Here is a 13,184-nt window from a genome sequence, read left to right as displayed (position 1 = left end):
AAAAAACTTATATAAATATACCTATTCTAATTTATGTGAATAGTATTTTTTACATATATTAAGATTAAGTTACTTTTATTATTTATTAGAACAGTATTTTTTATTTATATTTAACTTTATGTAATCAAGTGGTTATTTTTTAAAAGAATTAAATTATATAGTAAATAAATGTAATTAAATAAAATGAGAATATTTTCTATTTTTAAAATATTGATTTATGTAATTTATCGACATTATTTTTATTTATATTACAATAAATAACATGAGTTTCTTAATATAAATAAAAAATGTTGTCATTAAATCAGAAATTTTAAAAGATAAATATAATATATAAAATAAAAAAAACTTATGTAAATATACATATTCTAATTTATGTGAAAATAGAATTTAATCTTATATGTTATATTTTAAAAGATAATATATAAGATTATAAAAATATAATAAATACAAAAATTGAATTTGAACTATTTTTGCATAAAGTTTATATTAATATTATATTTTGTATCAAATATTCAAATGAACACTTAGATGTCGTCATAAAAGAGTGTGTTTCTCATTCTAAACATCATGGTTCTTGTCCTTCCTCAAACATTTTTAAAGTTTTTATTTTTTTTAAGAAAATGTTAGTCAACTTTTTATTATAATCAATGTTTGAAATTTAACCATCAACGGTTAAAATTAGGTGTGGGTAAGCAGGCCGTCTCGCTCGGCATAAGCCCACAATGGTAACAGACGGACCACTCTGTCCCACACTCTTACACGAACTTAATACATTAGTCTGCACCCTCCTCGCAGGCCTAGTTTTTAAAGAAATACTTAAATTTGAAAATAAATATAGTTTTTTCTCTTAAAAAAAGTCAATTACACTCAATTATATATAATTTTTAAAAAAATCTTAATAAATCTCTAACAAATACTCAATTACAAAAATTTTAACACAACCAAATCAATTTTCAACATAAATCAAAATAAATTTTGGATTAGGCTTTTAGGATTAATTTGGTATGAGTTGGCCTTGGTTAGTAGTTGTGGGTTTGCGGGTCAACCCATGAACTCCGTCGTCCAAACCCACACAGCTTGCGGATTATGTTGGACGGACCCAAAATCTTGCATAGCCATGGATTTTATAAAAAAAAATGGTTTGTGGCTTGTGCGAACCACAGGCTCTGCTATCTGATTCATGAACCCGAGCCTGTTTATCCACCCCTAGTTAAAATCAGTGACTCAAATGGGAATTAAAAAATAGGAGGACTAATTTGGTGAAATTATAGGTAAAATAGGGGGACATATTTTACAATTAAGCCTTAAATCAAAGTAAATTAGGGATTTTAGTGAATGCATATGTTACGCATTGCATCTTATTGGGCCTTGCTCAATGCACATGTTGTACTAAAGTCAAATTAGGTCTTCATCAATGCATAAATTTTACTTATGTCATATTTAAACTTATTGAATAATTCTCGTGTTACACTTATATCTTATATTTTGAATTACCTAATTTTATAAATTTTCATTATCATATATTTTTAGAATATAAAGGGTATTTATTATCATTTTTAAATATTTATTTTGTAAAAAATACAAATTAAAAGACTAATGATAAGCATGCCTTATTTATCTTAATCAAATAATGTAAATATTATTTTCTTAATTGAAAAATAATACTAATATACTAATTTCAATATTTTTCTAGTATAAAATATATTTAAGTATATTATATATTTATTACAATTTATAATAAATATAATATTTTTTTACTTCACTTATATAGAATAAAGAAATTTCAGTCGCTAATCTCAAAACAGAAATACGCATAGCGACCGAATTCGTTTCGGTCGCTATAATCTTCATATAGCAACCGAAACATCTTCGGTTGCTATCTTCAACTACATATCGGTTGCTACTTTGGTGGCTAAAGTAATTTTTTTTTTAACATATTTAGCAACCAAAATAGCCACCGAAGTTTTCAGTGACCTTTCAGTTCGGTCGCTAATTTAGTCGCTGATCCAAGTTAAACATCATGACCAATTTTGGTCGCTAACTCAGTCGCGAATTGTGATGTTAACTGGGTAATCGCTAATTCGGTCGCTAATAGAGACCGGAAATTTTCGGTCGTTAAATTGCATTTTTCTAGTAGTGTAAATGTATTTTTTTATTATAGATTTTTTAATCATTTAAAAAAACACAAAATAATGAGTATTTTATGTAAAATTTAATATTTACATATTTATTGGATAAACTCTAATTTGAATAATTGCCCCCCCCCCCTTCCTTCAATACCGCCTTCGTCCCTATTTCCTTTTATCCTTTCCTTTCCTTGGGTTGAATCATGATGAGATGATGATGTGTGAGATGCGAATATGAACTTATATTGGAACCATCCCTATATATAAAAAGGATTTTTAGAGAAAAATGACTAGTTTGGGAAGATGAGTTCCATGTTAGAACTTTGATACACTAAAATGACATGGGTGTCTTGCTTGATTGGATACCTTCCCAAGTACCCATTCCTATGTTTTAACTTTGAATAGTACCTCAGAGTGGTGAAATATAACTTTGCACGAGGTTTAATCAACTCTTTTGGTGTATAAGGAATGAATTGTTGTCGTTGTTATTGATTGATGAGATGTATTTGGACTTTTGAGTCAAGCCATTGGAGATGATGGGTGTGAAGGTGTCGTATTTAAGATCATAAGAGATTTTCCATTGGTATATTTGAGTGCACAAAAATATAATGTTTATGCACAGTTGGTGCACAATCATACAAGTAAGCATGCAAGTTGAGGATGCTTGGTTGGCTCTCAACTTAATTAGTGTTGGGACTTTTCATGGTGATTAACAAGAAAGCCTATAGAATAAAAGAGTGAGTGAATCCTATAGATAGAAGGTCTTTTAAACCTATAAAGGCAAGCCATTGTCCACACTTATCAATTTTTGATAAAATCACATTTCTCCTGTAGGATCAACCCTAGAGACTCCTTGAAGTGGAACTATGTTAGGGGATGAGGCCTGCTCATATGATGTTGAAACTCCATGGAGTAGAGTTAATGTCTAATGATTGAGTTTGTCTAGTATTTTATTTTGTACACCAATTGTGAAGATGTTTGCTAATGAGGATTTGAGATAATTGGTGTTTAAGTAGGATTCATGATATTATGTTGTTGATGATAATTGAGAACTTATGTTAAGATATTATGTTGTTGATGATAATTGAGGTCTTATGTTAAGATTATGTTGTATGTATTATATGATATAGTTGAGCTATTGTTGATTGCCATTGATGTTTACAAATGAACTGTGTTTTGTTATAAATGACTTGTTGTAATGAATAGTATTTTCATAGTTCATAAATTTAAGTTTTATTCGCTTTTATTTAATATTTGTAATTTGTTTATTTGTATGTGTATAGTTTTATTTTGGTAAGCTTATCCTTCTGTGTGACACATTTGGTTGTGAATGTCACTATCTCGAATTGCATGTTTGGGGAAGCAAATGACTTTTAGGCGGATCTTACACTTGGAGGTGTGGTAGATGAAACTAGTCAGCTCATGATTGAAGATGTGTTTTCTTCTTTCTTTTCCTTGTTCTAGTTTCATGTATAGAGATGACCAACTTAGATTTATATTGTGTATATTTTGTTATGAGTTTATGAATTTAAAGTGTTATATTCTTTAAAATATTGAAATGGCATGAGGCACTAAGTTAAGTGTAGCCATGTTTTGTGAAAGCATATTTATTTTGAAGTTTTGGATTTTATTGGTTGGTTTTGGAATTGTAGAAAAGTATATACACTATTTTCATAAATAGACTAATTGAAGAGTTTTTAAATTAAATGAAATCAAATTGTTAGCTTTGTTAGTTATGTAAGAAGGTGAGTAGTTACAATAAAGAACATTAAAGCTCTTTCTTAATGTATTTAGCACACCTATATATTTCATACTCAAACTCAATACTACTAATTCATTTGGAATAACCTTACACCAATTAATTCTCACTTATATATATATATATATATATATATATATATATAAAAAGTTAATTGTGAAGTTTTATAATTTTAATTAGTAATCAAATTTTGAAAATTACAATTGACATTTATCACACAAACACAATTAATTCATTTACATTTTCCTTTTAATTAATATTATTTTTTAGAAAACTATGGTTTATTTTACAAATCTTTTAAGTGAATAACAATAACTATAGATTAAATGTTATAGAATTTAGGATTAACTATACTGTTAGTTCATCAACTTTTTTAAAATTCAATTTTTGGTCCCTTAACTAAAGTTTCACTAGTCTTAATTTTTAATTTTTTTTTTCTGTTAATGCTTTTAGTCCTTGATGTAAAAAATCACATTAGTGATGACATGATTTCAGTTTTATTATATTTTGTGATGATTTTTTTTTTTGGTGGTTCAAACCCATAAAAAAAATTGTTTGACTAAAGCATTTAATATGTATAAATAACTTTTGGTGGCTAGAATTACTACATCTTAGATCCAAATAATCAAAACACAACTTCAATTCAAATAAAAAGCACAACAACAAAAAATATTACTTTCCCATATCCAAATTCAATTCAAAGCAAATCACACAACACTATGTTAAGATTTCCAAATAATTCAAAATCGAACAAGACTTTCACGAAATTGTACTCTTCATCACTTGACACGCGTTTGGTTATCCTCCGCTTCCTTCCATGACCTAAGATCTAATTAAGATATGACATTCTAGAGGTTATGTTGAAGATCACTTCAGCATCGGTGAACATGCTAGAGTCGACCTCATGGAGGCGCTCCACCCTGCCATCCTCCATCGCACAACCTTTTGAATAATCAAATATTTATTTTATGCTTTTTTAACGTAACTAATATCTTGTGTAAATTATCCAAACACCCTAGTGGTTCCATTAGAAAACTATTTTGATAAAATAATATTGTTACACAATGAAGAAATTAGAAAAAAAATTACATGAATAATGCTCATTTCAATTTTTACGTATGAGAAGTGAAAGAAAGAAAAGAAAAAGGAGACTTTGGTTAACTTTTAACCGTTCAAAGGCAAGAGCTAAAGCTATTCACACCAGTTTCATTACCATTACCGTTTTTCTCATCCTCTTCCAAGTGTTTTTGTTCTCTCTCCCTCTCTACACACACACACATATATATATGCATGTATATAACACAACACACCACATTCACACATGACAGCACAAACACGAGGTCTCACATAACACCAAATCTCATCACGACCATCATCATCATAATCACCATAGCATAACCCTCCTTTTCTCTCTCTAAATCTCTCTCAATTCTCTCTCCTTAGATCTGCGAATTATCTTAGATTCCGATAGATAAAATAAAATTCAATCAATAATCAATTTGGATCCTCGCGGCGGGGAATGGAAGCGTTGTTGTTGTTGTTGGTGGTGGTGGGTGAATCTAGCAGACTCTGAACGCGAAAAATGCCTGCGTTACCGCACGGGAATCACCAATTCGGTAGTAGTAATGGATTCTGGTCGAAGAATCGCGACGATGTTGGATACAATCAGCTCCACAAGGTACTCGCTCGATCTAATTTTACTTTATATTCTGAAATTCCTTTTTAATTGGTTCCGGGATTTTTGTTTGTTTGTTTTGTTAATTCAGATGGCGCTGGATCACTTTGTATTGGTTGTGACTTGGATTGGATCTTGAAGCAATTCGGTTATTGATTTTTTTTTTTTGGGGGGGGGTTAGGATATATCACTGTTAGATGCAATTGTTTTGTTTTTTGATTCGGGTGTTTGTGTTTGACGAATGAAAATTCGGTTTGATTGTTTATTATTCACATCATTGTGCTAGGTGGAGGTATATAGAATAAAAGTGATGTTACTTGTATTCAAAGTCTCTGTATTGAGTAATATTCTAATGCGTGCAGTTCATTTGTATTGGTTCTCATGCAGTCCTTTTCCCTGTTTGGTAGCTTAACTTCTTTCCTCGTATTAGGTATTTGATGGAGCACGTGCAAGGGAGCGGGAAAGAGAATTGCTTTATCCTGATGCCTGTGGTGGGGGAGGCCGTGGTTGGATAAGCCAAGGAATTGTGAGTTATGGTAGAGGGCATGGGACAAGGGAAACCTGTGCCTTGCACACTGCCAGACTTTCATGTGATACGCTGGTGGATTTTTGGTCAGCACTGGGAGACGAGACAAGGCAATCTCTTCTAAGGATGAAGGAAGAAGATTTTATTGAGAGACTCATGTACAGGTGTTTATCTACACTCCTCAGACTGTGTTAGACTTAGATAAGAGATAACTTGTTACCAGTGGATTAATAATATAAATTCTTGTACTAGAAGCAGTAATACAGTTGAAAGTGATATACAAGGGATGAGATCTGAGACATGCATCAGAAGGGGTTAAATATCCTGAATATGGCATCTTCACCAGCATCAAATATTTTGTTCCCCTCAAAATTAGGGGAAGAAAAGAGGGGAAAAAAGATTTTTTTTCTTTTTGATATTCTTACCATTGGCATGTAAGTGATTTGTAATGGATTAGCATTCTGCCAGATTATAGGACAATTGAGTTGTTGGCTGTATGTTAAAAAGTTGAATGGTGGAACTCTATCCTAGACATGGAGTTCAAATTGGATTAGCAGCATAGATTGAATGCAGTAAATGAAGAGTATATGGTGCTCCATTAATGGAAAAGCTTGTCAGTTACATAATCAGGCAGATAAATGGAACATATTTTTATGATTTCATGGACTTTTTAAGTTTTAAGAGAACCCTTAGAATATTGTCAAGGGCAGACTGTATGAGTAGAGTTGCTTCTTATATGTTGGTCAGTGATGCAAGGTCTTCAGTTCTTCTCTGCTGAGTATGCATGTATTCTGTCTACTTTCATTTGGTCCTCGAGCTCACCAATCAAGGGGGTAGCCAGTGGCTGGATCAGTATTTCATTTCCCTCCAGAGCCTGTCTGCTTTTGAAGGTTTTGTCCTGAATCTTGATTAGGATAGTTTAGATAATAGCAAAATGAAACCATTACAATGGTTATAGTGCAAGCTAGATTTATGAGTTTGACACAAGACCTGGCAATGCAGAATGATTTAGATTGTTTAGAGGAAATCATTTATTCATGATATAATGGAAGATATGGTGAATTAGATACTACAGGTTTTCTGGACTGTATAAATGAGTAATTGGATAAGAAATGTGACTTTGTTAAAGACTGTTTCAAGTAAAGAAAACTATTAAGTAAACTCTAGTGAATTAAGTAGGGAAACCTTGACCTTAAAATCAAGGGGGATTAATTGGGGATTGATTTTGTAGAATTGATTGGAGCTTGAATGACAAAATATGCTCATAATTTTCATCTAGTATTTTTGCATAAATTGGTATGGGCCGGGGCATTTTTCAGTGTGTCATCTTACAGCCTTTCAACATTGTCTCTCTTTCTCCGTCTATCTTTTCTCTTCCCAAATTCTTATTTACTCTATCTAAATTTTCAACATAATATTAGAGTTTGTATGACTGATCAGTTTAGAATCCACACCTTCCTGTTGTTATTCCTCATAAATAAGTTGATTTTCTGCACAAGAATGAGCGGGATAGTGCATATTTTTGTTCCTATTAAACCATTCTTCGACCTCCACCTATAGTATAATTTAATCAGAGTATTAATACTTAGAGAACTTGGCACCTCCTCTTGACACGAAAGTCTTCTTGCTAGTAGGCTTAGAAAAATAAATTCCTTTGATTGTTGAGTGAATTCTTTTGTCTCACTTTGTTCTCATGCTAATTAAAATACATATTAGCAATGCTCACTTAAATTTTGGAATGAGTTTATTTTGCCCCATATGAAACTAGATATTCTGCCATGCTTCAAGGCTGTGTGTTCAGCAAATTATGTTTTAGATTTTACTAAAAGGTTACCCTCTATCTATCAGGTTTGATAGCAAGAGATTTTGTAGAGATTGTAGAAGAAATGTTATTCGAGAATTCAAGGAACTAAAAGAACTGAAGCGCATGAGAAGAGAACCTCGTTGCACCAGCTGGTTTTGTGTTGCCGATACTGCCTTTCAGTATGAGGTGTGCCTTCCATATTTCTATGCTGTGAATTCTGTTATTATTGGGATTTCAATGAGTGAGTTATACCGACATTCTTATGAAAATGGTAGCTTTCAAGCTACCTGTGAGGACCAAACTCAATACATTTGCTCTTGTCAGGTATCCAATGACTCAATTCAAGCTGATTGGCGCCTAACATTTGCGGATACTGTTGGATTGTATCATCACTTTGAGTGGGCTGTGGGAACAACTGAAGGAAAATCTGACATTTTGGAATTTGAAAATGTTGGAATGAATGGATGTGTACAAGTCAGTGGCCTAGATCTTGGTGGTTTGAGTGCATGCTTCATCACCCTCCGAGCTTGGAAGCTAGATGGACGCTGTACTGAACTTTCTGTTAAAGCTCATGCATTAAAGGGTCAACGGTGTGTACATTGCAGGCTAATTGTAGGGGATGGTTATGTTACAATAACAAAAGGGGAAAGTATCAGAAGATTCTTTGAGAATGCGGAAGAGGCAGAAGAAGAAGAGGTAATTCAAGTTTCACTAGGGAAACTCATTTTAAAATCATTTATGAGGAATTTTGTCTAAGTTTCATTTGTTAATTATGCAATATATTCTTATAGGATGATGGTTTGATGGATGAAGATGGAAATGAGATTGATGGAGAATGCTCCCGTCCTCAAAAGCATGCAAAGAGTCCTGAACTTGCTCGAGAATTTCTTCTAGATGCTGCTACTGTTATATTTAAAGAACAGGCATGCTTTGCTTTATTGTTATTGCTTAGTTGTCTTTCTTGATTTCTCCTTCCAGGGATATATTTATCTTGTCTTTTGAATTTTGATATTTTTCATCAATAATTATTTAAGGATAATAGTATGCTTGGTGCAGTGAGGGGGGAAATGGAAATAATATAACAAATGAATGAAATGTTATATTGGTAAGGTATAAATGATCAGTTTGACTTTAGAATGGTATTACGTGTGTTTAAGTTACTATTGAACTCTTATTATTTTGCCTTCATAATGTGGAAAAAGTTGATTGCATTCCACATACTATACTATGTTTTCTTTTCACCTTATTCTATGGTCAGGCATTTTGGCTTAATAAACATATATAATGATGGAAAATTTGAGTTTTCCTTAAGTTCAATGTTCCTGAGATTTTCTTCTATGACTCCCGAAACAAGTGAAGAGCTATGAAATAGGGAATCCGGTAGTCCCATTGATTTAGCTCTGGTGTTAAGAAGACATGTACATTGAATTGGTATTGTTTCACTAATGCTAACATGGAATCGTGTTTGGATTGGGATACAGATGAAGCAACTTCAGTCAACCTGCATAAATTTCATTTTGACATAATTTGGTTGCATCCCAAGTCTAAATATAGAAAATGAATTTGCCATTTGATTTGAGATAAATGATTGGGTTAATTAATGACATTGAAATATATGTGCTACGGTTAATCAATATTTGTGGGATCTTGGGTTCAAAATCTGTGATGTCCACTTGAAATTTAGCATTCTACCTGAAACAAGTAGATTCTATGGTTGTTTGGATTATTATGCAATTTGCATTGGCCTTGGTTGTCACACGTGTATGCGTCTCTGTTTGTCTTATTTAACTGCTAACCATGTCTTAACCTTTCAGGTCGAGAAGGCTTTCAGAGAAGGAACAGCACGCCAAAATGCGCACAGCATATTTGTTTGTCTTGCACTGAAACTGCTGGAAGAACGAGTTCATGTAGCATGCAAAGAAATCATTACATTAGAAAAGCAGGTCTTAATTATTATGCTTTTATTGGGAACAGACTCTGGGAATAAAATGAACAAAGCTGAACTCACGTTTATTTTTAGATTTTACTTCTAAAATCCCAAACATGATATTTTTACAGATGAAACTTCTAGAAGAAGAAGAAAAGGAAAAACGTGAAGAAGAAGAACGGAAGGAGAGGAAACGGGCAAAAGAAAGGGAGAAAAAACTTAGGAGAAAGGAAAGACTAAAAGGAAAGGAGAAAGATACAGAAAGAAAGTGTTCCGAATCAATGGATGTTCCTGGATCTACTGAAATCTCAAAGGATGAATTGTCTCCTGCTTCTGATGTAGAACAAAATAATTCTATTAGAAGCAGGAGTTCAGTCATTGTAATAGAGGGTGATTATCCTAAAATACAAGATGAAGACTTCACTAGAGAGGGTAGTACTTTGAGAACACAAGACTGCTCTTACGATGACTGTGAGGGAGACGTTGCAAAAGCGCAACATCACACTTATGATGACTGGGATGGAGACATTGCAAATGCTCAAGACAGGAATAGTACTTCTACAGTTGAGCAATCAAAATTTTATTGTCAAAGACTTAGATTCAGGAAAGAATTTCAACTGGATGCGCCCACAAAGTGGTCTGACAGAAGCCATAATGCAGTTGCTTCAGAAAATGGTGTGGCTGTTGGAAGATCAGAGCCAATACACCATGAAGATAATTTTGGGATGCCTTCCAGGGGAATCAATGGATTGAACAGGCAATCTAGAATAAATGTTGCAAAATCCAATGGTCGAAACATTAGTCATAAGTGCAGTGAGAGGCTTTATAGTTCTAACAGCTGGATAAACGACAGATACAATTTCCATTCATGCAGTTGTAGCCTGAATAATAGAACGAATAGAGTTAGTTGGGAGACAAAACCTGCTAGTAAGTCTGAATCCACAGTTGATACATCTAAGCAATTTTATGGTGGTAGCAAGTATAATCATGTAGACTTCATGCATGAGAGTAATGGAAGAACCAAAGGCAGAGTCATCCCAGGGAACTATTCCAGCAGGGATTTGCCTCAACCAAAGAAAGTTTGGGAGCCTATGAAGTCACACAAGAAGTATGCTCGTAGTAATTCAGACTCTGATGTTACATTGGGGTCCACAAGTCAAGGGTTTCAGTTTGATACAGTAAGGTCTTCTGTTGATGAATTTGGCAGTTCAGGTGAAATTGATGACGAGGATAGTAATTTGAAAAGAAGCAGAATGGTTGAAGGCTGTCAGAATAATCTTGATGCAGAAACTGGAGCATCTTGCAGCTCCACAGAAATTGTGTCTGAGGCTGGAATGTGTCTGATGGGCAGCTCTGCCTTGAATAATTCTTCTGATCCCAATCAAGGTAGCACTTCTAGTTCTGATAACTGCTCATCATGCCTAAGTGAGGGTGATAATAATACAACATCTTCAAACCGTGAAAATACAGAATCCTCGACATCAGATTCAGAAGATGCTAGCCAACAATCTGAAGTAAGAGATAGTTCAACCTGCATTGACAATGGCTTATCTGTTTCTCGTGAAGCTGGGATGAAGAAAATCAATAATGCAAATGATGAGGGTTTGACTAGCAGGTCACCATTTGGTCCATCCTTGGGTGTAACAAGAGGTGATGTATCGGGGAATCCTGTGGTGAAAATTACCCATAATTTTGATAATGGGTTTTCCTCCATTAATAAGTGTTCTCAACCTCAAAGCATGCTTCCTCCAGTGCCAAAGCAAAATGTTCAATTTCCAGTGTTCCAGCCTCCTTCAGCAATGGGATATTACCATCAAAATCCAGTTTCATGGCCAGCTGCTCCCACAAATGGGTTGATGCCTTTCCCACACCCAAACCCCTACTTATATGCTGGCCTGTTTGGATATAGCTTAAATGAGGATCCGTGCTTCTGCTTGCAGTATGGTGGCTTACAGCAACCAGCACCCCTATTTAACCCTGTTGCCGTTCCAGTTTATCAGCCAGTTGCCAGAGCTAAAGGCTTAAATGCAGAAGAACCGACTCTAATGTCTAAGCCAACATCCATGGTGCAAGAGCATTTTAGTAGATTTGCAGTAGAAAAGGTTTCTCTAACCGGAGCTAATTTGCAAAAAGAAGCATTGCATGGGGAAGTTGAATGTGGTAATTCTGCAAAGTCCCAAGGCAGTGGTTTTTCCCTGTTTCATTTTGGTGGCCCTGTAGACCTTTCAACTGGTCATAAATCGGTAACTGCATCTTCAAATGGCGACAATGTTGGAGATTTTAGTTCAAAGAGTTCAGTAGATCAAGTTGACAAAGATCATGATTGCAATAAAAAAGAGGCTACTGTCATTGAGGAGTACAACTTGTTTGCGGCAAGTAATACCTTAAGGTTTTCAATTTTCTAAATGAAATGATAAGTATAAGGTGGCTGTTGACGAATTCAGTCTCTATCTTCATGTGGTAATGGAGGTTAGAGTACTTTGTAATTCAGTAAACAATAAGCTTCCTTAAGCAATTTTTATTCTAGCCTATAGTTTTATTAGTTGATTGTTACCCAATTTGTCTGCTTTTTCCTTTGGTGTAGAGAAAGATTGCGAGTGCTGGTATCTTATGTGAGATCATAATTCCGCCTTCCCCAAACACCTTTTTGCTTTAAAGTTTCAGAGAACCAAAGCTGCTTCATAATGGAAGCTGTAATGGGGATTGAGTGGACATCATCAATGTGATTGAAAGTGTTATATTTGCTCGACTCTGGTTGATGGTTTTTTTATCAGTGGATGCCAAAAATATATTATAATTGGATTCAGATTTACATCATTTCATCCCGTAATGTGCATGTGTTTCTTGACCTTGCAATTGTGGAGACATAAAATTCTTGTAGAAGTAGTCTGTTCTATTGGTAGGACTAAACATAATGATAATCACCTAGCGAAAACAGTAGCTTCATTTTTATCCCTTCTCCAAAAGCATAAGACGCCGAGCAATAAAGCACTAAACTTAAATTATGGAGTGCGAGCATCAATTGATACGAGATTATTTCAATTTAACTACTCGTCTTGAATTCAAGTTAAGTATAAGTTAACTATATAATTATATTAAATATTTGGAGGGTAAGTTTTTTTTATTTATTGTAGTCTTATTCTATTAAAGTAAGATTGCTTCCACTGAAAAATACTTATGATCTAAAAATAATAGGGTTAAACCTTATTTTTAACTGGCCTACTTACTGTAGATATCATTTAAGTAACCATTGAGCACACATTAACGTAATGCTACCTACATTACTTTTTTTTGTCATTTACCTGTCGGTGCCCATTGCCATCCTTAAGCATAATTAAATGGATAAATGACAACCCATCCATTTAAT

General features: G+C 33.7%; 1 protein-coding gene across 1 annotated transcript; it reads left to right on the top strand.

The window, feature by feature from the left end:
• The first annotated feature begins 5,971 nt into the window (after positions 1–5,971).
• LOC100776477 (uncharacterized protein DDB_G0283697) lies at positions 5,972–12,557 on the top strand. Its single transcript, XM_014767832.3, has 6 exons — positions 5,972–6,250; positions 7,935–8,076; positions 8,215–8,586; positions 8,682–8,813; positions 9,705–9,833; positions 9,949–12,557. Exons 1-6 carry the CDS (start codon positions 6,213–6,215, stop codon positions 12,220–12,222), a joined length of 3,087 nt encoding a protein of 1,028 aa, XP_014623318.1. The 5' UTR covers positions 5,972–6,212; the 3' UTR covers positions 12,223–12,557.
• The last annotated feature ends 627 nt before the right edge of the window (positions 12,558–13,184 follow it).

The sequence above is a fragment of the Glycine max genome, chromosome 2 (assembly GCF_000004515.6).
Source record: "Glycine max cultivar Williams 82 chromosome 2, Glycine_max_v4.0, whole genome shotgun sequence".
NCBI classification, from domain to species: Eukaryota; Viridiplantae; Streptophyta; class Magnoliopsida; order Fabales; family Fabaceae; genus Glycine; species Glycine max.
This window is presented reverse-complemented; position numbering and strand designations above follow the sequence as displayed.

Excerpts from the sequence above, each read along its gene's own strand:
- LOC100776477 (XM_014767832.3), top strand. The coding sequence starts at position 6,213 with ATGAAGGAAGAAGATTTTATTGAGAGACTCATGTACAG. Across the intron at positions 8,587-8,681 it reads AAGAGGCAGAAGAAGAAGAG|GATGATGGTTTGATGGATGA; the intron begins GTAATTCAAGTT and ends ATATTCTTATAG. Across the intron at positions 9,834-9,948 it reads TCATTACATTAGAAAAGCAG|ATGAAACTTCTAGAAGAAGA; the intron begins GTCTTAATTATT and ends ATATTTTTACAG.